Source organism: Trachemys scripta, chromosome 1 (genome assembly GCF_013100865.1).
Source record: "Trachemys scripta elegans isolate TJP31775 chromosome 1, CAS_Tse_1.0, whole genome shotgun sequence".
Classification (NCBI taxonomy): Eukaryota; Metazoa; Chordata; order Testudines; family Emydidae; genus Trachemys; species Trachemys scripta.
In genome coordinates this window covers 145,666,600-145,691,261 of record NC_048298.1, presented here as the reverse complement: position 1 = coordinate 145,691,261, position 24,662 = coordinate 145,666,600, and the positions used below count along the sequence as shown (strand labels likewise).

The following is a 24,662-nucleotide window of genomic DNA, read 5'->3' as shown; positions in this document are numbered from 1 at the left end:
TAGGCCATTAAACCACATTACCACTTACATTATTGTGCTGCTCCAATTTATGCCCAGAGGGCACTCTGACAACAAAGCAGAGGAGTTTGCTCAACTGCAAGCAGACCCCGGTGGGCCCGTCTGCATTACTCCCTGGTTCCCTGGCCTGCTGGGGATATTAGTTGGTGGCTCCTTCATGGAGCCATGAGCACAGGCATGTACCTGGTGCAGTTCATTCCCCTCCCTGACACCTGCCCCTTCTGTGGCGTGAGGGAGACTCGGGTGTACATTTCCATCGAGAGTGGCAGGTTGCAGCCCCTTTTCCGGTTCCTCCAGAATCGTCTCCTTAGGTTCTGGCTGCACTTTTCCCCACACCTCCTCATTTCCGCACACCCCATCCGTGGCCCCAGGTGAGACCTCCTTATCAACATCCATCTAGCGCTGGCCACCATATCAGGAGGAGGATGCTGGATGGGGAGGCGCTCTGCGACTGTGGGGCCTATTTCTGCTCCTCCCTTAGTTTATGTCTCCAGGTAGAGTTCTTCTGGGCCGCATCCACTGGCTCCCTGGACACCTTCGAGGAGCAGTGGGCGCTGTCCCAGATTCTCTGGTCAGTGTCTCCCTCTGGCTCCCTGTTTTTGACCCTATGACCGTCATGCCTGTCCCTGTTTTCTCATTTGTTGTCCAAAGCACTGGGTCCAGTGCTCCTCCTCTGAGTCTGTGGGAGGGGCCTCAGTGCAAGCAGCCAGGTGAGAGTGAGTCCACAGTAGCCAGCAGCAGCTTGGACAGCACTATCCCAGCCTCCGGACATGAAATTATCTGGCCTCCTCCTAACAATTGAGGGACCCGTGGCATGGTTTTAATGTTGCCAACTCTCACAATGGTATTGCAATTGTCAGGATAATTGGTGTATTTTTTAAAGCTCCAACTTCTGGAGTCACAGAATCACACAAGAATCTCAGCTTTCATTTAAAAACAAGTTTCTAACCTTCATGGTTGCAGAGAGAGAAGCTTGAAAAACGTGAACTGAACACGCCCTGAAGGCTCCAAAACCAGCAGGCAAAGAAAAAGAACGCAGCATGGATTATTGTTTTTAAATCTCATAATTTATAAACCAATCTCAGAAGGCATTACGGTGCCTGGTGCTTGATCTGAGTGCTCGGCCTTGGCAATCCTGGCAGGTTTTCGTAGATCCTGAAAGCCAGACCTGGGTGGGAGGAGAGGGCCAGGGCAGCGACTGAAGAACACAAAGTTTGTTTGTTTAAAAATTCAGTGTCCAGCTTTCAGTTCCTAGAGATCAGCTGCCTTGGGAGGCTCTTCACAAGGAGGAGAGCTGGGAAACTGCCTCTCCCCAAGCGAGAGCTGAGCTCCTGCTGTAGCTTTCCAGGTCCCCCTGGGGGGGAGGAGGAGGGCAGAGCAGGCACCAAAGGCGAGGGTATCATGCGGGGAGGGGAGGGCGCCGCCCCACAGCAGGTTTTGCCACTACCAACATGGCTCCTCTCCCTGGCCGCCACCCCCCTTTCCCTTCCTGGGCTGGCTGCTGCTGCCGCTGCTGTCGCCCTGTGATGAGAGCATCAGCCCTCACTGCCACGTCTCTCCTGGGGAGCAGCCGCCGCCGCCGCAGCTGAGGGGGGAAAGGGAGCGGGCAAGCGCGGGGAAAGGTGGCGAGAGGAGGAGTGTGGGGGGGCTGGGCTAAGTTCTCCCGCCCCCTCCCCATTGCCCCCCGGGGAGCTGCTGACCCCCAAGCCCCTGCAGCTTGGCCCTGCTGGGCAGGTGGCTGCACCCGCCCGTTTGGCCCTGGTGGGTGGTGGCAGGGTGGGTAGGTGCTAGGCGAGTCTCCCCGCGGGGTGGGGAGCCGGAGCCAGGCTGCCCGCCCGTGCCACCTGGGTAACACGGTGCCTGCTGCTGCCAGGGCTGGGGAGGGACCCCGGGCTCTGCAGCGGCAGCAGCAGCTGCTGGTGTTGGGGGAGGGGGCTGGAGTGTGGCTCTTTGTTGCTGCTGTGTGAAGGGGACCCTCCTCCTGGCTGATGTCTGAGCTGCACCACTACCTCCTCCATCCGCACTTCGATGTGTGAGTACCAGCTACTGCTCCTTCTCCAGCCCCTGGGGCCCTCCCCCCCAACACACTGTGAGCCCCATCTCTCTCACCCCCAGCCTCAGGCCCTGGCTCCCTTTTCCCGCCCCCTTTTCCGCCATGGCTCTGTCAAGGCAACTTTTGTTCCTTTAATCACGAATTGCTGGGAGTTTGAAATGCATTAAACTGAGAGTTGGGGGAGGGGAGGATTGGTTTTAGTGCATCTCTAGGGCTTCTGTGTGGGGCTTTCCTCCCCGTTAATGGGGTGCTTGTGGCTCTGGGGGGGTTTCTACAAACCCAAACTGGGAATGTGTGAAGATTCTGCACGCTTATCCCAGGGAGTTACTCTTTCGATGCCTCTGGGCTGCAGGGTGTGTGGGAAGAATTACTGCCCCAGAGGAAAGGCTGCTACTTCTGAGGGGGACCAGTAAGTCCAATGTTGCCCCTCTTTCTGGCCCAAGTACTCATTGTCTAAAAGAAACCTTGAAACACACAGTTGCAGCAGGGCTGATGAGATTTTTTTAAACTTTATTTCCAGCAGCTCTTCTGGAGATAGGTTTAAGTTGCAAAATTGAGCTCCAGCTCTGGATTTCAGACACCCCAAGGATAGGGGGGTGCTTGGAAAATAGATGAGAGATGTGCTGTTTGCAAAGTTAGTGTTTGGATTTTAAACACCAAATGACAACGTTCATTTGGGCTCATGTTTGGGGTTGGTGTTTTTTAGAACACTGCCCAGCATTTTAAATGATCAAGGAAAATATGATAGATTGAGTAGGACATGGGATATATAGAACTGGTCAGAGCCACATATCATAAATGTTGAAACGTAATTAATCTAAGCCCATAAAACTTGTGATGAGACCCCATTCTCCTGAAGGTGGGAAGTGTGCAATGCACTTCCCTGTACTCCTCTAAGAAAGCCATGTATTGATTATCCTCCATTATGTGGAGTGGCAGTTAAGATGACGACTCTGCTTATTATATGAGGCTGCATGCTAACTATTCTGGGGTCGCTTTAACAATGAATATTCAACTGAAACAAGGATAGCTTTGTTTTCAGTGTATGATAGCTCTTGTGCATGATTTTTGGATGTGAACAGCAGGCCCCTCATATCGCTCCCATTTGTGATGACTATACATGAATGAATGAAATGTCCGTACTCCAAAGTGGTGGATTGTGAAGTTCTAAGAGAGAAGACCTCATCTTAGTTGCCAACCCAGAGGACTGTGTACCTACTGCCATCAGGAATTTTTGGATAGGGAAACAGATGTACAGAGATGGGAAAGGGCGGGTCCAAGATCACACAGCGTGTGAGTGGCAGAACAGGAAATAGAAGCCAAGCCTCTTGATTCCCATTCTGGTCCCCCTAAAATTCTTGATCTTTATGTCCATTCAAGTTTCTTTGTTGGTGCCTCTTACTCCCCACTCTAGGAAGTTTCTTTAAGTGTTACTCTAAAACAGACCTTCACACAAAGCACCATACTATCTGGCCCTATCAATACCCAATGGGTAAAATCCTGACCCTACTGACGTCAATGGGGTTTTGCCATTGACTTTTTTGAACCCAGGATTTTACCCAGTACCTGTAGGCCCTGATCATATTGGGATTCTCTACGATGTGGACATTTCTGCTCTGTGTCTTGTTCTCAAGTAGCTGTCAATTTTCATTTTGCAGCCCAAACCAGCATATAGGATGGGAGTGCTGCCCACTGACGAGAGCTGGGGACTAGGTGTCAGCACTGCTGGTTTTTATTCTTTGCTTTGACACTGACTCAGTCTGTACGCTTATGAAAACCAACTGGGTAGACCTTTTTAGTAGTGGCTAGCAACATTGGGTGCCTAATTTGAGGCACTTTGGGAGGGATCCACAAAGTACTTACGTGCCTAAGTCTACAAAAGTGCTGATAAACTCTTAGGTGCCTAAACTCGCTCGGTGCCTAAGTTTTCTGGGAAAAAGTTCCCTAGGAGCCTATGTTTCTGTCTCTGGGCATGTGCATTGGTGTCTCTCTCTAGGTGTCCAGGTGCCTATCTCCTGCCTAAACATAGACCTGTTTCATAGACCAGGAGAATACAGCGACAAAGATTCCTGTAGCACCTTATAGACTAACAGACGTATTGGAGCATAAGCTTTCATGAGTGAAAGCATGCCTCTGACGAAGTGGGTATTTACCCACAAAAGCTTATGCTCCAATACGTCTGTTAATCTGTAAGGTGCTACAGGACTCTGTCACTTTTTACAGATCCAGACTAACACGACTACCCTTCTCGTAAGGAGAATGCAGGCATTCAGCTGCCTAAGTTGCCTGTGGGGCCCAATCTAGCAGGCATGCTCAGAGGCCACCTGATGGATTGGGGCCTATTTAAAAGCAGTCTGGAGAAGGAGGTGGTGGCACTGCCGTCCTCCTCCTAACTTTTAGCCCAGTGCTTAGAGCAGTGGTCCCCAACCTTTCAGTGTGGCGGGCAATGTCAAGAAGTGTTGCTGCCGAAATTCCGCTGCTTCTCGGTGGCATTTCAGTAGCGGCGCCTCTTGATGACGCTGCTTCTCGGCGGCATTTCGGTGGCGACGCTTCTTGGCATTGCCGCTTTTCGGCAGCATTTCGGCGGCTGTTTGTCTGATGGCGGCGCCCCTTGGCGGCAGGGCGCTCCCTTGTCAGCAGGCTGGTGCACATAGATGCCCCAGCAGGTGCCATGGCGCCCGCGGGCACCGCGTTGGGGACCACTGGCTTAGAGCACTTGCCTAGGATGTGGGAGACTCAGGTTCAATTCCCACCTCTCTGCTAGAGGGGGAGACAGGATTTGAACAGGGGTCTCATCATCTCAGGAGAGGTGCTCTGGGATAGTCTGGTGTGGGGCTCCCTCAGTCTCTCCTTTTGAAGCTGTTCCACTGCAGATAAATAATGAAAGAGTGATTGGAGACACGGGGTCTTCCATCTCCCACATGGGTGCTCTAACCACTGGTCTGCAGAGCCATTCTCTCACTGTCTGGGCCAATGACTGACTCTCCCAGCCAGAGGGAGAGGGGAGAATGACTCTGCAGTCCAGTGGTTAGGGCATCCATCTGGGAGGTGCCTATCTCAGAGAGGGGCAGGCTTACCACACCCCCCTATCATCAGCATCTCCCATTAGGTAGTTTAGGCAGCTCAGCACCTGGTGTCCTGGTTTTTGTGGATCCCATTGTGTGGTGCGTGTCTCTCCACATTCACTGTGTAGTGAGCCTGGGTGCTTAGCTTGGCTTTGTGGATCTGAGTGGTGTTCCTGTGCTTTTCTTGGTGCTTAAAAGTTAGGCACCATGACACTCAGTGTTGCAATGCCTAAGTCCCTTCATGGATGCTAGCCGTGGGGCCTAATTTTTTTCAGAAAGGCTGAGCCACCACAGTTCTCACTGACTTCTGCAGGCATTGCCTGCAGTGCTTTTGAAAACAAGGTCCAAATTGTCTCAAGTTGAGCACCCAGAATTAATAATTTTTCAAATTTGGGCCTTCCCTTCTCTGTGTCTCAGTTTTCCCATCTGTAAAAAAGGGATAATATTTACCTTCCTACTTGAGCAGGGGTTTTGTGAGAGTAAATTAGTTTTTGTGAAGCATCTTGAGTTCTTTAGATGAATAGCATTTGCAAGCTATCACTTTTCTAGTGATACTGATAGGATCTTGCTGTAGCTAAGGTTGCAAAGTAGTTTCAGTGTAGATAGGACCAGGGTTGGGCATTTGACCAGTCCAAAAATAATTTGCCAATTAACTGGTCAAATATTGTCAAATAATGTCAGATATAGACATATTTTATAGCACTAATTTATTAAAATAGTAACAACAGTACCAAAAACAAGTAAGACTTTATGGTCTCAAATAGGCTTAGCCTTAGATAGATACTTATGTGTAATTGCAAAAGCCAAGTTAGTTAACTGAGTTGTTTTAACTCAGAAAAATGCAAAACACAATTAAATGAAGTTATAAAAAATAAAGGAATAATTATTATTACCTTTTTTTTAGCAATGTTAGGTTAGCATTTAAATGTGAACGTTACTCAAGATTGAACATTAACAAAAGAAAAAATTGAAATTAAATAAAACAAACACAGAACAACTATAAAAGAAAAAGTCATTTTTAAATCCACTTTTTCTAGGTAGGCAGTAGGCATTCAAGTAGCTTAATGGCTGTGCTTCTTTCTCTTTGTGCTGGGGGAAAAGGTTTAATGACCATGAACCCTCTTCTCTCTTCCCCAGTCCCTTCTGAGTTAATTTCTGTATGCTGGTCTAGTCAGTTTAGATTGTAATCTCTTGGGGGCAGGGACTCTGTTTTATTTCATGTGCATTGTAAATTGCCATGTACATTGATGGTCTGCTTACACATAAGGATAGAGATACATACAATATTGGTTCTGGAAGATTCTAGCCAATCAAGAGGCTCAACTTTTAATTAGTTTGCCCTTTTCCCCCAACAGGTGGGATTAGCATGTAGTAAAGTAAGTGATCAAGACTTTTAAGTAGGCTTGCTAACAGATGGCAATCAAAAAGATATGTTGGGCCTACATCAGGGCATTCTTGCTTGAGTATTTGATGGTGGTCAAATAATAAGTCAATTGACTGGTCAGTTGATCAGCTTTCTAGCCTGGACTGGGCATTAGGAGGGAAATGTTTGCACTGGTGTAATGACATTGGTATACTGGTATAAATTAGTCTAATGCATTGTTTTCTTACTTTTACCTTTTGGGCTGAAATTCTTGGAAGATTTTTTGTGTGTTTTTTAATAGAGTTTGAGTAAAATCCTATCCAGTGTTTTGGATTTAGGAGAGGGTAAAAACAAACCATTTTTGTGTGGGTGTGTAAAACTCAAAACAGCTGAACTTTGAATCTTCAAACTTGCCCTAAACACTGGACTCCAGCGTCATTCCCATGCATGCTCTCTCTGGCCCAATGACTGTTCTACTGTGGATAAATACTTAAATAGTCATTGGACTAGACAGAGAGAAAATGGGAATGAGTCTTTAGTCCAGTGGTTAGGGCACCACAGTGGGAGACTCTGGCTCCAGTGTCCCTGCTCCACTCATTTTTTCATTATTTATCCAGAGTACAGCAGCTTCAACAGGAGAGATTGAGGGAGCCTCAGATCAGACTATCTTGGATCCTAGTGGTTAGAGCATTCTCTTAGGATTTGAAGATGAGTCTTCCCCATCTCTTCTCCCCTGCTGACAGAGAGGGGAGAATTGTACTGGGTCTACCATATCCTAGGCAAGTGCTGTAGTGATGGACTAAAAGTTATAAGATGGTTTGCTGCTGTTGCCGCCGCCTCCTCCCAGATTGCGCCCCCATGTAAATTAGTTGGCCAAATGCTTGTCTTCCCCTGATTTGTGAATTGCTCTGGGGCTTAGGTGGGAGACAGGTGTCTGGACACCTTGAAGGAGGCAGCAGTGTGCATGCCCAGAGGCTTGCAGTAACGCAAATACTGAGGGAAATGTTGCGCTGAAAAACTTAGATGCTGAGTGAGTTTATGCAGTGTTCAGCAGCAGTTTTGTGGATCACAGTATAGCCAAAATTAGGATGTGGGCACCCAACCCCCAGACATAAGCACCTAAGTACCTTGTGGTCCCACGTTCTATGCCCAGAAATCAGGACAATCTGAAAACTAAGATCGCTCTGGCAGTATTAAATCAGCCAGCATTACTGTTGTGTATTTATGGCCTAAACTCAGTTTAGGCATCTAAATGCACACTAAGGGACCGAAATAAATGTAGCCTGGTATTCAAAGGAGCAGATACTATGAGAAGCTGGGGGAGCTCAGCTCTTCCGGAAATCAAGCCACTTTTACTCAAGTCCCTAAATGCAGATTAAGGTGCAAGAACCCAAATTTTAAAATTTTGGCCAATTCTCAGCCCACTCCCTCTTTCCCTTGTTAAATGTGAACCTTAATGTTATGGAATTAGTGCAGACTATTAATATATGGGAGGGCTGAGTTAAGGTTGCAGGAACTACTTGAATGCTTGGAATCTGACTTTTTATTCCCTGATCTTGCAACCTTAATTCTGCAGTAATGTTTTTTTTTTTCATTGTACTTGAATATATTTCTTTTCCCAGGCCTGAGGCCTGCTACCCTGTTCTGTTCTGTGACAAAGAGGCTGCAAAGCCAACTTAGCTGGCTCCAGAGAAATACCTCTGGACAGTAGCTCTGGGTCCCCCTTCCTGCACAGCCCCACGCATAGGGTGGGAGGGAGGGAGGGAGGGGCGGCTTGAAGGATAGCTGGAATGCTGTGTACTCTGATCACTCTGGGCTGCAGAGCAACCCATTGAGAGCTGCCTTATGTTATAGCAGCTTCAGCACCACTTACATTTTTGTAAAGTGTCTAGCACATTTGGGGCCCTACTGTAATATCTATAAAGATTAAATAATATGCCCCATCGCCCCCAGTCAAGTAGAGGTTAATATTTTTTTTAAAGGTGATAATGTTATATTTTTTAAAAAGTGATTAGAAAACTCTGTTCCTAGTACTCTAAACTTCTTTTACTTTTAGTAAGCTGAGTGTTGTTGTTAACATAGCATTATAAACTGCTTAGTGCTTAACAGAGACAGACAAGACAGGGATCAAATTCTGCTCTCAGTTACAGCAGAAGTTTGAGCCCCTCAAACCCAACCCATCTCCACAACTTTTGGGAGTTCCCTCATGGGCCATGTGTGTGGTGAGCCTGTGTCTCCACACGTCTCTGTGTCTCTCCCTACTTTCTTCTAGCTCTTCACGAAGCACAGGTACTGTGGCCTTCTGGGCGACTTTCATGATAGGTGTAGGGCTTCCAGAGCATGATTGGGGAACTGGTACAATTTCATGCTGACCTCCATGGTTCTGACTTGCTCAGAGAGCTCCCACAGGCGAAAGGGGGGGGGGGTGATGATGCCACATTGAGCAGCCTTCCCCCCGAGTAGTCTCCTTGGAGAACTTACTCAACCCCCAGCACTGGCTTTTCTGAACAATACTCCCCACCACCAGATCTGTTGCTCTATGCTCCCCTCTTGGGGTGGGGGAGCATATTCCTTCCCCCTCCTTCCCCAACCATTTTACAGTGTGAAACTTGTTAACAGGTGAATTTTTTTAAATAGGTGAATCTTCAGTCATTTGACTTGGCTAAATCATTCATTAGACATCACAATGCCTCGTGAAAGGTTTCTTGACATCTTTAATGGGGCATGTGCATTCTACTAAGTCATTTCCAGGCCTGTTTGACTTTTTGGACTGAACATTTTGCAAGCGGAAGCAGAGACTTCTGGTGAGAAGTAGACAGTATGCATTATGCAACCTGGCTTGTAAAAGCCAGGAGGTCTGGCTGACTGGTACAGTACATGCTATTGCTGCATGTGCCTGTGGGTGCAGGTTCAGAATTGTTGATTTAAAACAAAAGTGTCAATGGATCTCATGGTCTGGGAATGTCTTTAAAGGAGCATGCAGGTAAACTCAGTAGGCCAAATCAGTCCCTGGGTATAATTAACCACTTCAGTGGAGTTACACTGAGAATGAGTCAGCTTGGCCTGTTGTATTTTTCTTGGGTGAGATTCCCCCCTTCCCCCTCCCATATGCTTTTGTAGGGTCCTGAATGCTTACTTCCATCAAAGTCAATGAGAGTTGAAGGCACTTGCACCTGGCAGGAGGCATTCATAACCTCCCAGGGCAAGATGATTAGTTATAGTGTCTTACGTAGTTAAATATTTGCTATCTAGATCCCACAGAAAATATATATATAATACATATACATACACACACCTCTACCTCGATATAACGCTGTCCTCGGGAACCAAAAAATCTTACCGTGTTATAGGTGAAACCACATTAAATTGAACTTGCTTTGATCCACCGGAGTGCGGAGCCCCGCCCCCCCGGAGCACTGCTTTACATCCGAATTTGTGTTATATCGGGTCGCGTTATATCGAGGTAGCGGTGTATAAGCAATGTATATCCGAGCAATGGCATGTGTGACTGTGTATATACAGGCTCCCATACACAAATTAAATGTTCAGAACAGCTTTTAAAAATACCTGTCACAATTTCACTGTCTCCATAAGTGTGAATTGGCAGTTGCTAGAAGTTGCCATTGCACTGATACTCTCCAGCATGAATTCTAGCCTAATGACATGGAATAGGACTCGGGCAGTTCATCTCTCATTTCATTGCACAAGAAAGCAGGGACATTCAAAGTTGCTGCAAGGTAAATTCTGATTTTTTAGATATATTACAGGTAAATTTAACATCAAACACAGACGCACATAGTAGAATTTGAAACAGCTTTGAAAATCTCCATCTTTCTGATTGGTAAAAATCCTAGTGATTTCTGCTTTGTATTATGCGTTGTACTGATTGAATTACCTTTTATATTAAAAATTGTAGTTGGTAAACAGGCACGGACAGGAGAAACGCTGCTTTTGTTTGTTTAAGAAAATCTTGTAAAAACAATTAGCAGTTACAGTAAAAGCTTTTTTACCCAGTATGTTTGGGAATGGGGAGTACCAGTAAGTGAAGAATGCCAGTTAACTAAGAGGGAAGGAGTTTGGGTGCGGGAGGGGGCTCGGGGCCGGGGATTGGGGCTGGGTTTCAGGGTGCTGATCTGGGGGGGCTCTGGTTCACCTCGGGCGGCTCCCCACAAACGGCAATCTGTCCCTGCTGTTCCTTGGTGGAGGCATGGCAGGTGGCTCTGCGCGCTGCCCCCAACCCGCCCTGAGCGCTGGCTCTGCAGCTCCCATTGGCCGGGAACTGCGGCCAATGGGAGCTGCAGGGGCTGCCTGTGGGCGGAGGCAGCGCGCAGAGCCGACTGCTGCGCCTCCGCCTAGGAGCAGCCGGGACAGGTTGTCGCTTGCGGGAAGCCGCCCAAGGTGAGCGCCCCCCAGATCTGGCACCCCAAAACCCATCCCACGCCTCAACTCCCTTCCCCAAGCCCCCTCCCGCACCCAAATTCCCTCCTAGAACCCGCGCTGCAGCCCCACACCCCCTTCCGCATGCCAAACCCCTCGTGGCCATTCCTCTGCCTCGGAGCAGCAGGGACATGTTGCTGCTTCCAGGGAGCCAGGTAGGGAGTCTGCTGACCCCCCACCAACTGGACTATAAACCAGACTTTCTGTGAAGATTAGAAATGCTGGTTTATGGAGCTTTCCGGTTGGTACAGGGCCAGATAACACAGCTTTTACTGTATGTAGTGCTGTACAAACATTAACTACCCCCCTGCAAGGCAAAGAATAATCCCTGTTTTACAGATGAGGAAATTCAGGCCCAGAGAGGTGAAGTGATTTGGTCAAGGTATCACAGCAAGTCAGTGGAAGAGCTAGAACATCGGAAGTTCCTGGCTCCCAGTCCTGTATGTGGGCCACTAGGTCATGTGTCTTTTGTGTGAGAGGCTTGGTGAGAATATTTGGGGCTTCTCAGAGTTTGTAGTAAACCCTGATTTTTTTCAGTAGTTAACTTGACCATAAAAAAATTGCCAGTGGCTGAAATTAGCACACAGTATCCGAGGTCAGAATCTTTTTTTGTCATACAAGTGGCTTTAAAAATAACCTTTTTTCCCCTCCACTCACATAACTCACAATATTTAAATCCTCAGTGCTCCTAGCTGAAATTTCCCTCTGCATTGTCATGCAGTGGGCTGTCAACTAGAGGGCTGCATGTCTGCTCTTCAATGGTGGCTGCGTTTCAGTGATACTGTATGTATGTACGGTTGCTTGTCTTCATTCCACAGAATTTAGCAATTCAAGAATTGTGTGTTTATATACACATACAGTGGCAATAAATTGTCTCATGTGCACTCTGCCTGCTAATCCATCTTCCCTGGGTTTTATTCTAACAGTCCAACTTCTGAGCTGCTTCAGAAATGCCATTTATAAAACTGTTGTGTTTTTTTTTTTTTTTTTTAAATTTCCCCCAAAATTATTCTATCTTGAGGCCTAGGGTGGGTGATATTCAACCCTGGATTAGTGGCACATTTGAGGTCTAAGATCTCATAACTCATCAGGTATAGAAGCAGTTGTTTTATACCAGTGAGATGAACAGGGAATTACTCATTCCTATTAGTGTATAAGGCTTTTGTTTCTAGCCCTGGTAGGATGTGAGATATCAGACCTTATAACTGTGTCATTATTATGTATAGAAATGCTATTTTGGGTATCAAGCTTAAACTGTTTCCAGCTCTCGGATGACAAAGCCAAATGGCTTTTGGGTAACGTTCTTAGTTTAGTAATTCCTGCCAGCTTCTTTATTTTAAATCTCACATGCTGGATGAGAATTGAGCATTGCTGTCCCCTTCCCTTTATGATTGAGAAACATAGGAATAGTAAGACCAAAATAGACCAATGATCCAACTAGTCAGAACTCTTGTTCTAGAACAGACCAGCTCTGCAGTTCTTTCTCCTTGTCTTACCAGAACAAACCAATGCTGTCTGTAGTCCTGTATCCTGCCTTTGACAGATACTAATGCCATATTACAAAGGAGGCCGAAGAACCCACTGTGCCGCTGGGTAATTGTGTAACCTTATACTCTTGGTGAGAAATTTCTTCCTGACTGTTGGCTGTTGATCAGTTTACGTCCTGAGGCATGAAGACTGATGGCTCCTGTAATTTTTTCCATCCTTGCTAGCATAATTACAAATGTCCTCATTCATACAATTATTTAATCCTTCATTACAATTTTACTAAGCTGTTTGCTTCAACAGCATCCTGCAGCAGTGAGTGCCATGGGATAATTATATGGTGCTGAAGTATTTTCTCTTACTGCTTTTAAAGTTATGCTTTGTTTTTCTATTAAGGGAAGGGTTCAGTAAGAGTGCCTGACTGCCTCCTCCCACACACATTTTCCCCTGTACCTTAAAGATGGCCAGGTCCCATCCCCACCTCTGAAAGTCTCTTCTTCACACCCCTCCATTAAGGCAGTCTGAGGGAATGGCTGAGGGGTATAAAAATGAGGTGTGTATAGATGTGTCCCAAACTTGCAGTAAGTATGCCCCAAAAATGTAGCTAAATTGAGCCCCATGCATTTTGCTGTGGGTGTTTTTTTCAGGTGAGACTTTCACACCCAAGCTCCTGTCTCCTGCATGTACATTGAGTGCCATGGAAGTTTTAAAGAGCAGGTGTTTGTCCCATTGTCTTTGATCAATACTTTCCACACCAGTGCCCTTCTTGCCGGCCGTTTTCCTCCTCAGAGATGAATGCATTTCAGTGGTACTGTGTATATATACAGCAAATGAGGCTTTGTCTGTCTTTCATTATTAATTTCTGCACTTTTCCCAGTTTTGGGTCACACACTGATGGCTCCTTTCCATTTGCCAATATTGTGCTTTATGGTGGAACCCTGCATTAGTCGGCTTGTTACTTCTGAATTTAAATTCTGAAGGAGAAAGGAATTCTCAGTCACTGATTAAAAATGAATCCAATAGTACTGATGATGAGTCCCCTGGCCCTGGATCTTGGAACAGATTTGAAGCCTTAACTCTGAATTTGCTGGATCAGTGGCTCTAGAGTCAGACCTTGACTATGCTTTATAATTTTTCTCTCTCTCTGGTGGTTTAATACTCTCTTTATCTGTTGCTTCCGAGTGTTCCATGCAGCGCGGGAACATGGAAAATGTGCTGACTTCAGAGGTCTGCTAACTGGTTATGTCTCCCTGAATGGGGGAGGGGTACAGGGTTTTGCTTCCAGGTGGCAGGTGTGTTCATTTATTACCAGTGGGTGTTGAAAAGTTGTGTTTATTGCTGGGGGCTGTGCAAGCCAAATATTTAGTTTGCAGTCTGACAACCTGTCGGTTATTTCTGCATGAAAATGGGTTTGGAAAAATGTAAGTACAACCTCCGTTTTAGCTCGTGTGATGCTAGTACAATGCTGTAGTACAAGTACCATCTCAGTTTTAGCTACAGCAATGTGACAAAGCAAGCAGTGTTATTAATGGTTAGAGCACGGGACTGGGAGTCAGGACTCTTACCTTCTGTTCCTAGCTCTACGTTATGCTGGGCACGTCACCTGCCTTCTCTCTGTCTAAACTTCTCCATCTGTAAAATGGGGACAAAGATTCTCTGGTTTCGGAGGCTGTGCAGAGGGTTTAAAACAAGTTAGAAATTGGCCTTAATGTCAGGGCATGCTGTAGAAGTTTGTTGAAGAGAGAAAAGCATTTTTTTCCCCCCCAAGGTGTATGTAATGTAACTTAATTGATCCTTTAGACATGGGATTAAGCTTTGTTAGATGAATGGAAGTCTGGGATTAGATTGATCGGGGAAAGGAGTTGATTGGGGCAGCTGTAGCCAAGGTTCTTAGCATTATTTGTTTGATTTGGGGGGGGGGATTAAATAGGGGAGGAAAAAGAAGAGAGAGAAAGGAATGGAAGGATTGTATATTTTTACAGTAAAAGTCATACCTCAACTTTTGTTATACTCCCAAAAGCCAGAGGATTTTGTCCTGCTCTCCTCTATCCTTCCTCTGAGTAGGAAGCTCCCTTTGTGGCTCTGTCTGCCCTTTGCAAACCAGGCATTCCAAACAAACCATTGGTTTGAATACACTGAGCTTCTCTCATCTGTACAGCTGCTCGTGTCCACTTGCAGCTGCTGTCCCAAGGGTTCTGCAGGTGGTGGCTGTACCATTCAGTTGCAGCACCTGGGATGAAGTCTGTCATTCAGACTTGGCTGAACTGATGTAGTCTTAAAAGGTCTCTTGCCACGAGAATTGCAACGGCACTTGTTCAGCCAGTCCTCTGAACCCCAACCCTGTGAATGCAGTGCCCCATGTTTGGAAATTACACAGAAGCCCCTGCTCCCAGAAGCAGGGCAAGACAATATGGGGTAGGTACTGGAAGGGTCCTAGAGTGCGCTGGTCCTGGTGTGGTTATAAGATGTGCTATGCCATAGGAATAAATGAGGGGACCTGCCACATCATGTAGTAACCCCAAGCGAGGGAACTGTCACAGGGACATCAGAAGTCCCCCTTGTCTTTCTCCTCTTCCTTCCTCAGTTGTCACCGGTCTTCTCTCTGCTCATTCCTTTTCCTTGCTGCTTACCTCCCTTCCCCCACCTTCCAGCACTAATGGATTTGGACACTGGCAGCGGTTCTAGTTCTGGTGACTAGCATCCGGGTACTGGAAATGCTGATAGCGTTCTGTCAGCTGTTGCTGATAGCTCCTTTTATGGTTACTGCTGGTAGCACTCTTCTTAGTGATTCCACTGGGACAGCTTCTTGTGCTTTCCTGTGGGTGGCAGGGCGAAGGGGCATCAGGTCGGCAACGCACAGTTTCATAGGCATGGCAGCACCCTGGTCGTTGTCTCTGCTTAGCCAGAAAGCAGGGGCGTGCAAGTGGAGAATCACACTCACCTGTGAGTTGTGTATGTACTGTAATGTACACATGCGCCTGTAGGGCACAAGGAGATGGGATGGAGACAGGAATGTCTATTTAGGGGCTTAGAGGAAGGATACATTTTCTGTTCATGTGATCATGGTGCAGGAGGATAACAGGTGGCCTGTGCAGGACAATATGGTGTCAAATCCAGGTACCTAACAGTCTCAACAGAGAGGGCTGATATCTGCCATTTTTGTTCACTTCTTATGACTGAGACTATATACATGAAGCATCCCTGACATGCAGCCACCTGTGGGGTAGAAGGTGGCCAGTCAGAGCTCAGCAACAACAGAAATCAGGGGATCTTCACATCTTTTCAGAACTTCAAGTTCTGGGCTCCCTTCTCACCAGCTAGCATAAACTGCATGATATTCAATGTATCTACCTTGGAAGGACAAAGAGTTGGTTTGACTCCTACTGGGGTTTAAACCTGTGGCTGTAGGGAGTGCATGGATTTCAGGAATGAGGACTAGACAATCCCAAAGCCATTCTTTTTAGTAATTGTTTTTGAAGCAATGTTACAAGATAATTAAAAATTCTCAATATTCTTATTTGAGAGAATATTAGACAACTTTTTTATTTAATTGTGCTTTTTAAAATGCAGTTCTACTCTGAAAAGTGACTGTGAAAATGGCATCTTGGGATGTTATATTTGTCTCTTGATGACTTCAGATCAAATTACTCTTTTTACAAGTAAAAGTTTTTTTTTTTTCCTAACTGCCAGCCCTGCAAACTCAAACTAGGATCTGAGAGCTAAGCTGGGTGCTTTTCAGCTTGCACAGCATCACCAGCAACAAAGCCTGTGAATAACAAATACTGCCTTCAGTGCAACCCCATTTTGCCTTGGGTTTCAGAGCTACAATTGATAGAAGGTTTTGGCTGTACATTTGGAACAATTTTGAGAAACAATTCTGCTGGTGGTGCACAAGCCAGAATAGACTCCAGCTCAGTCTCCAGTAGTTGTGCTGGCACTGCAGAGGTAACGAGTAAAGAGAAGAACATACTTATTTTTGTCTCACATGAGCAGCTTGATACACGTAGGGGTCGGGTGTGTTGGAATAAGAGATTATGGGCACTGTTACGCAGTCGCTTTTCAGAGTTGAACCATACCTTAAATGAAATAATTAAAAACCTTAAATATTCTGTTTTTCTTAAAGGAACACTGGCTTTAAGGCCCAAAATGTAGTTTTCAGTCCAAATTCATTCCTGATGTAGCTGCATTGACTTCCCCGGAGTTAAACCAGGGGTGAATCTGGCCCATTTGTGTTTATTAAAACAGTGGGTGGTGTGCAAGTTTTGCTCTTATTTACACCAGGGGACTTTGAGACTGACTCCACTGAAGTCAGTAGAGTTCTATCCACATAAATCATGAATAACAGAGATTAGAGTTTAGCCCTGTATGTGTGTATAGGGATAAGAAAGGCAGATTTTAAAAAACTTATTGTGAGTAGAATATGTTTTTAATTTAATTGAAAACGGTTTTTATATACACTCTTATTTAACAATGGAAACCCTCCAGCATCTGTGCTAAGGCCTAAAACCAGAAGGTGAAAGTGGCCACTCTGCTTTCAGTGTGCAAGCTGATAAGTAAACAAACTCCATAAATTGCTAGACACAAATTAGATTTGTTAAATTCTTTGCATGAATTATTGAATGTGCAATGGATAACACAGGGAAAGAATTTTTGTAAGTGCCCCTTTAATGCCTATAGTTAAATTACTGGCCCCTGGATATTATGCCCCATAAAGCATTCCTTTAGGGAGAATTAGTTTAATAGTTTTCCCAGTTTATAAAATAATCTCGTTTTGCTTAAAATGCCTTTTAAAGTTATTCCTTTAATGTTTTAGAGTCTTCCATCCTTCCCTCTCTCATAGTTTATAAGAAGTCTCAGGAAGCTGCAAGTGAGTTCTACAGAATATATTGCCCCTTCTGTAGGATAGATGCTGGTTTGTTATTGTACAGATGCTCATGACTGAAAGTGGCCAGTGGGAAGTCCCCTACATGGCCAACACATCAATTGCACAGAACTCCTTTATTAGTGATTTGCCTTACCTAACCTGTCATAAGGAGGGGAGGAGGGATAGCTCTGTCGTTTGAGCATTGGCCTGCTAAACCCAGGGTTGTGAGTTCAATCCTTGAGGCCGTTTAGGGATCTGGGGCAAAAATCTGTCTGGGGATTGGTCCTGCTTTGAGCCGGGGGGTTGGACTAGATGACCTCCTGAGATCCCTTCCAACCTTGATAGTCTATGATTCTAAGCACAAGTGCTCCACTGAGAGCTTAGTCCATGGCAAGTTTGAGGTCTAATAACCATTAGTGACTTAAGAAAAGACAACATCATTTTCTTTTTAAGGTGACTAAAAAGGACTTTTTTTTTACAGTTGAACTTGTACCCTCTTTTCCTTCATTACAATAGATTTTAAAAAAAGCCTGTGGTTTCTTTTCTGCTTGTATTTTACCTTAAAATATCAGAAACTTCAAGTCTAGCCTTCCCTAATTTTGCTGGAGAACTTCTAAAAGGTCTAAAGAAACTACTGCAAGTTTTCATGCATGAATTGAACAGGCAAAGAGGCTTCCGTTCTTCACAATGTTAATTGGTTATTACAGTTCACTTGATATTAACCAAAAAAAGTTTTAAATAAATAACAATTTTAAAAAAAAGTACTTTCTCTCACAGTCCAGGTTGCTCAACTTTCACTCTCTTGGCTGTAGCTGTGTCACCATTTCACTAGTTCTCCAGGCACCATAATTTCTTCCACTCCAGACAAAACTTGAAATTCTACTGTACAAACATAAACAGGTTAAAAAAGGGGGGAGGTCTTTAGTACATTCTCCCCTCCCCCCCCCATTTTTTGCAGGCCACCTTTACAGAGGCACATGCAAAATAGTCATCTCAAAAACAGCTCAACCAATCTTGTTGAAACTTTATGAAAATTGGCCTTCAGCTGGAGAGTATGCATAGACATTTTAGTACAAAATGGAAGTTCTTTGAGGACATGTTTAGGGTGGAATGGCTCTTCAGTAAGCTATGTCCATGATGGCAGTGATATGACTCGCTCAACATACTTCTTGGCATCTCTGCCAGCTATGACTACTTAGGATTTTAAAGGAGGTGATAATTGGCTTATAATTAGAGAGAGGGGCCATCTGCAAATTTTAAAGCCAGATCCAAATTTTCCTAGAAGTTTGGGGTGTTCGGATGCAGGGCTTTGATTCAGGCTCAGTTCTTGCTCTAACTTACCGGAAGGTACACTTTTTCGGAAACTTACAAACAGGTCAGTGTGCTTTTAGTCTGGGTTTCACCTTCGAGATCATGATCCTGGAAAGTTGGCCAACATGGAGTGACTTGCAGGACTGAGGCTCCAATTTACAGCTGTCACTCACATTTTGTCTATCTGTTAACTATCAAATCCCACTAAAATCCTGTAAGGATAAGTCATAGATAGATTTTAAAAAACAATAATCATGGAATTGGTGACTGCTGCGCCAGAAGACCCAGCTTTGTACTATAAATCTGAGCTTCACAGTTTCTATGGATCAATTTAATAAAAAAAAAAAAGTAAACACATGCTAGTTTTCAGTTTAAAGAAATTAATAAGTTCACATGCATTAAAAAAGCTTGCTTTTATAAAGGGCGGAGAGTGATTGTAAGACATTCACATCTCTCTGGGGTTAATACTATTGGACTTTTGTTTCCTACCTTACAATACACTTGAGAGATATACACACACATATATCTTCTACCTTAGGATCCTGTCTGTTCTGGAAATCAAACCATTTTAGTTAGAACCATGTTTAAACATAACTCTTGCTAGCAATGCAGTAAGATGGTTTTCTTTGCCAGTGTAGAGTGAGATGCTGTTTGCTAACACTAGCTGTAGACTAGTCAATAGCTGACACTGTTTGAAGTCCAGTGTACACAGAGCCTCATTATCCAACCAACTTCAAAAACTGTTTTCCAACTGTAAATTGTTTTAGAAAATTATGGAGAGCAGCACATCTTTCACAGTTTCTTACATTGAAGCAAAGAGAGGTTCATTTCATTCTTGCTGTTACACTAGAGCACATACTTCTTCTTTGCTTAGTGACTAGAGATCATCTGTCCAGCTTCTCAGCCAACAGAAGGTTATACTGTTCATTGGCAGTTCATTTACACAATCACTTCTTAAACATTCAGACATATTAGAACTATGCCTTTACCTGTAAGCACTGTTCCATCCTATTTATTCAGGCAGACAAGGGACCTAAGATTGTTTTAAAGGGTCATTGGCCCCAGAGTATTGGTAGTCCCAGGTGTGCCAGAAGTTTCTGCACAAATAAATGTGGATGGGTTGACCTGGTCTCAACTGTGAGGTGGATCACTGGAAGTTTACAGCTTAGTTAACACCACTGTTCTCCCCCCCTCCCCCCCGCTTTCTCCCCTGCAGAGCTGGGAAGGCTTTGGGGTTGTTGTCTGGGTCTCAGGGCAGAGCCTGCTGGAGGCACTGGAAGTGGATCGGTTCCTGGTCATGCCCGGTGGAAGGAGGGGACCCAGTCGGCAGCAGCTAAGCCGTTCAGCTTTGCCTTCTCTCCAGACTTTGGTTGGCGGCAGCTGTGGCAACGGCACTGGTCTGAGAAACAGGTGAGGACAAAACAGTATGGCCAGCAAGACACACTATGATACAGTGAGGAAGTGTTTTCTATTGGTTAGAGCAAAAGCCTGGAAACCAGGAAGCCTGTGTTCTGTTCTAAGGTCTGTGAAGCAGTCTTACCTAATGGCTGAAGCAGCAGATTGGCAGACCAGAACCTTCAGTGGCACTGGGAGGGAGTAGCTCTAGTGGTTAGAGCACAAGCTGGGACCCAGGACTCCTGCATTCTATTCTTGGCTCTCCGAAGGAGTGTGGTCTGTGGTTAGAAGGGAATTCCTAGATTGTCCCCCTGCTGTGCCACTGACTGACCCATTTCCTATTTGTTTTACATTTTAATATCTGTCCCAATGGGAGAATTGTGGCCCTTTCACAAGCATAGCATTCCTCCTGTGTCACTGGAAAGGACAGAGTGATAGAGACTAGGAAGGCACAATTCTCATCTGTTTCCCCAGCAGCAAGATTGGGGGCCGTGAATCCTAGAACTGTGCAATCCTAGCCCGTTCTGCTCTGTTCTCTGCAGCGCTAGTGGGGAATCACTGTAATGTGTCCGAGCATAGGCATGATTCCCCCTCTGCTGCGGGGTGGGAGGAAAGCTAGAACAGAAGTGTGTGTAAGGGGAGATGCGCTGCCACTAGGGTATGAGGTTGGGAAGTAACTTCTCTTCTTTATGCCTTAGTCCTCCTCTGTGAAATGGTTATAATAATTCTGACCTCCTGGAGAAGTTGAGAGGCATCTATGGAAGAGGCCAGGGAAGGGTGTCGACCGTGTTAAGATGAGTAGGGAGCATCTACTTGCCCTGTGCTAGATGTGTGAATGATGCAAACTCTGGTCAGCAGGGTTCTGCTTTCCTTAATCCCATGCCCCCACAGCATTCAGTAATGATCCTGAAACCTTAGGGAGGCAGCTTGAGGCAGCACAGGATGCTGACCCTACAATTAATGGCGTCTGTCTGTTTCAGGAATGGTAGTGCGATCAGCCTCTCAGCTCCTCCCATAACGGCCCTGATCACCCCAGAGCCTGTGCGTCACTGCCGGATCCCTGACCTGCCACTGGACGGGAGCCTTCTCTTTGAATTCCTCTTCTTCATCTACCTGCTAGTGGCTCTCTTTATTCAGTACATCAATATCTACAAGACTGTCTGGTGGTATCCCTACAATCACCCTGCCTCCTGCACCTCTCTGGTGAGTTCCCCATTGTGACGTTCCCTGGTGTTCTCTGGACTGGTGATCTGCTAGGTCACTCCAATCCTTGACTCTGGGATCCAGCCTTACCCTGCTCTGCTGTGAGAACCCCCACTGCCTGGCTGTTCACACACAGCCTCTAGCACAGGGGTAGGCAACCTATGGCACGCGTGCCGAAGGCGGCACACGAGCTGATTTTCAGTGGCACTCACACTGCCTGGGTCCTGGCCACCAGTCCGGGGGGGCTCTGCATTTTAATTTAATTTTAAATGAAGCTTCTTAAACATTTTAAAAACCTTATTTACTTGACATACAACAATAGTTTAGTTCTGTATTATAGACTTATAGAAAGAGACCTTCTAAAAACGTTAAAATGTATGACTGGCACGCGAAACCTTAAATTAAAGTGAATAAATGAAGACTCGGCACACCACTTCTGAAAGGTTGCCTACCCCTGCTGTAGCATGTAAGCTGCTCCCAGCTACATGAGTGAGCACTTTTGGCCAGCCGCTGCTTGGATTGTGCAACCAAATGACACTAGCCAATATCTCCGTTCCCAGACACAACCCTAGGAACCTCCGTATTGCATTGTCCAGTTATGCCTGCTGGACGCTGCAAGCTTATGAGTTCATCAATTTAACAAATAAATTCATATGTAGCAGGCTTGTTATCCCAAGGGGAGTCTCTGGCATGCTTCAAACCAAAAGCACTGCTTCAGGTAGAATAAACAATCAAACTTATTAACTACAAAAGATAGATTTTAAGTGATTATAAGTCAAAGCACAAGAAGTTAGATTTGGTCATATGAAATAAAAGCAAAACACATTCTAAGCTGATTTTAACACTTTCAGTGCCCTTACAAATTTAGATGCTTTTCACCACAGGCTGGCTGGTTGCCCTTCAGCCAGGCTCTCCCCTTTGATCAGCACTTCAGTCGCTTGGTGGTGGTGTCTGTAGATGGAGGTGGAAGAGAGAGAGAATGGCAAACGTCTCTCCCTTTTATCATGTTGTTTCTTCCCTCTTGGCTTTGCGCCCCCCCTTTCCCCTCGAGTCAGGTGAGCATTACCTCATCGCAGTTCCAGACTGACCAAGGGAAGGGGAGTGACCCCACTCGAGAGTCCAACAGATCTTTTGTTGCTGCCTAGGCCAGTGTCCTTTGTTTCTGTCAGGCTGGGCTGGGTTTGTCCCATACATGGCCTGATGAGGTGTGAACTGCCCCTTTGCTCCTGGAGAGTTTTGCCTGGGCTTGTTTTAAGCCATGAGGACACATTTTCAGCCTTATAACTATATACATGAAATTACAACCTATGACATTACTACAACAGCAATGCTCAGTGCATCATGAGCCTTCTGAAGACATCCGAGATAACAAACTTTGCATTGGATACCACACAATTATATTATAAGGATGAACATGGGGGTGCAGGGTGTTCCCCCGAGGTACTGAGTGTCACACCTATCCGCAGAGAGCCCGTGTCTCCCCATTACACAGCTTCTCCTTGTGCCTTCTTCAATCCAGAGATCGCCGAGCATTTGACATAAGTGAGCGAAATAAGCCCCACAATCCGCCAATCCGGTAGGGTTATAGAGGTGAAGAGACTTAGTCCTTTAGTTGACCTGCAAGGTCCCTTAGCGGAAATTGTAGATGAAAATGTTGATCTGATATTTACCAGTTCTAGTTTGCACCTTGGTTTTGGAATGGAGCAAAGGGTCTGTTAGACTCCTGGCTCGTGGGGTGGCTACTCCCGTAGTCAAAACCTACTGAGACCAACAGAAACCACTTGAAGAAGATAGCTGGAATTTCCATGAGAGTCACAGAGCAGAGTTAGGAATAGATACAGGAGACGGATACACTGATATACAACAGCTGTGGATCTCCACTGACTTCAGCTCTCTCGAGTTTAATGTAGGCCTTAAGCACCAACATTGCCCTATTGAGTCAGACTGGGTGGCCCAGCAAGGTGAGCATCCTGCCTTTGGATAATAGCTTATTCCTGAGGCTTCCAAGGAGGACAAACCTCCTCAGAATGCACCTAGTCAGTTAAGCAATACTGCACATGGGGTGGGTGGTAATCCTTCTTTGAAGCATGAGATTTTGATTTGACTTCTCAGTATTCATACCTATAAACATTATTGGCAATGAAATTATTTCGCTGTTTGTTTGAAATTCAGCTACAGTACAGGCCTGATCACTCTTCTCTGTGAAAAAAGACCTTCTTTTGTCTTAGACCTTCTCTGTGAAATCTACCTTAGTTATGTCATCTCTGCCCCTATCAGAAGCCAAACGTTCTCTTTCACTCAAGGAGCTTCCAGGTACCAGACACCAAGTTCAGTGGCACCCAGGCTTAGCCCACTGGACAACTGTATTGGCAGTTTCCAAGGAGCCCAAAAGCTGTATCTAATTTGATACTACTGCAGCTGCTGTTAACTTTAATATAGAGCTGTGGCCTGTGGAGATGACAGTTCTCAAATCAAGCTGGAGTATTGCCTGCTGGAACTTGTAGTCTCCACAGCCCATATTGCTGCCTAAAGAACAAGGCAGGCTGCCTTGCAGAATTCTGGGAATGGCATTTTGGAAACCCTGTTTCTGGTTGGTAATCTTACCTTTCCAAGAGAATTTGTGCGCAGTGCTCCTCAAGATGCTACTGACTATAGATCTATCTTTGGCTCAGGGTTTCCTTTTTAAGCTGTAGTAGTTAAGGGAGGCGGGACCTGTGTATAGTGAATGTCTTGCTTCCTCACTCCCCAGGGGACTTCAGTGTGACGAATTTGTTAGCTTCTCTTCCCCCCACAACTGGCAAACTTGGTGCTTGCTCATCAGAGCTCTTGGTTCTCCCCCTCCAGCCAGCCTGCCAGGTAGGTTTCACTGGTGCCTTCTCCTAGTGTAAACCTTTTCCTTTTCCTCCTTTAGAATTTTCACCTCATTGATTACCATCTGGCGGCGTTCATCACGGTGATGCTGGCACGGAGGCTGGTGTGGGCCCTCATCTCCGAGGTAACAGTCTGCAGTTGCTTCTTCTACCACATGTAGATACTGGTTGTAGAGAGGTCTTTAGTGAGCTGAGTGAATTCATGTGTGGGGAGGAACACTACGGGTGTGAAGGGCTGAGCACGCTGCTTTGCTGGTGCCCATGGAACTCCCCCTTTACCTCTGGGCTGTGCTCTGCTCCCTGGCTCCCACCTACCCTGTAGCATTCAGGAGTATCCTGGCCTTTTTGTTCTCTCTTTGAGAACTGGGAGGAGGTGAAATGGTCTCACTTCCTCTGTGGAAGTCATCTGGCTGCAGGCATTTGGGAGGAGCAGCGAAGGGGATTGCAATAGTTGAGTCAGGAGGCAGTGAAGGAGAGAATAGGTTGTTCAACCAAGGCTAAATTCTGATGATGTTCGAGAGGGGAAAATAGGAGATTTCCAAACAAGGGAAATGTCAGAGATTCAAGAGAGTTCAAGGTCATGGCTAACTCTGAGTTG

The 24,662-nt window shown here is 45.7% G+C and overlaps 1 protein-coding gene across 1 annotated transcript in view; it reads left to right on the top strand.

Annotated features, from left to right (window-relative positions):
* Positions 1 to 1,567: 1,567 nt before the first annotated feature.
* The window catches only part of TMEM39A (transmembrane protein 39A), a 28,900-nt gene continuing 5,805 nt past the window's right edge, over positions 1,568 to 24,662 (top strand). The window contains exons 1-4 of the mRNA XM_034788923.1: positions 1,568 to 2,050; positions 19,813 to 20,006; positions 20,972 to 21,194; positions 24,106 to 24,189. Coding sequence (XP_034644814.1) covers positions 19,894 to 20,006; positions 20,972 to 21,194; positions 24,106 to 24,189 — 420 coding nt within the window. The 5' untranslated portion in view covers positions 1,568 to 2,050; positions 19,813 to 19,893. The remainder of the gene's footprint in view (positions 2,051 to 19,812; positions 20,007 to 20,971; positions 21,195 to 24,105; positions 24,190 to 24,662) is intronic.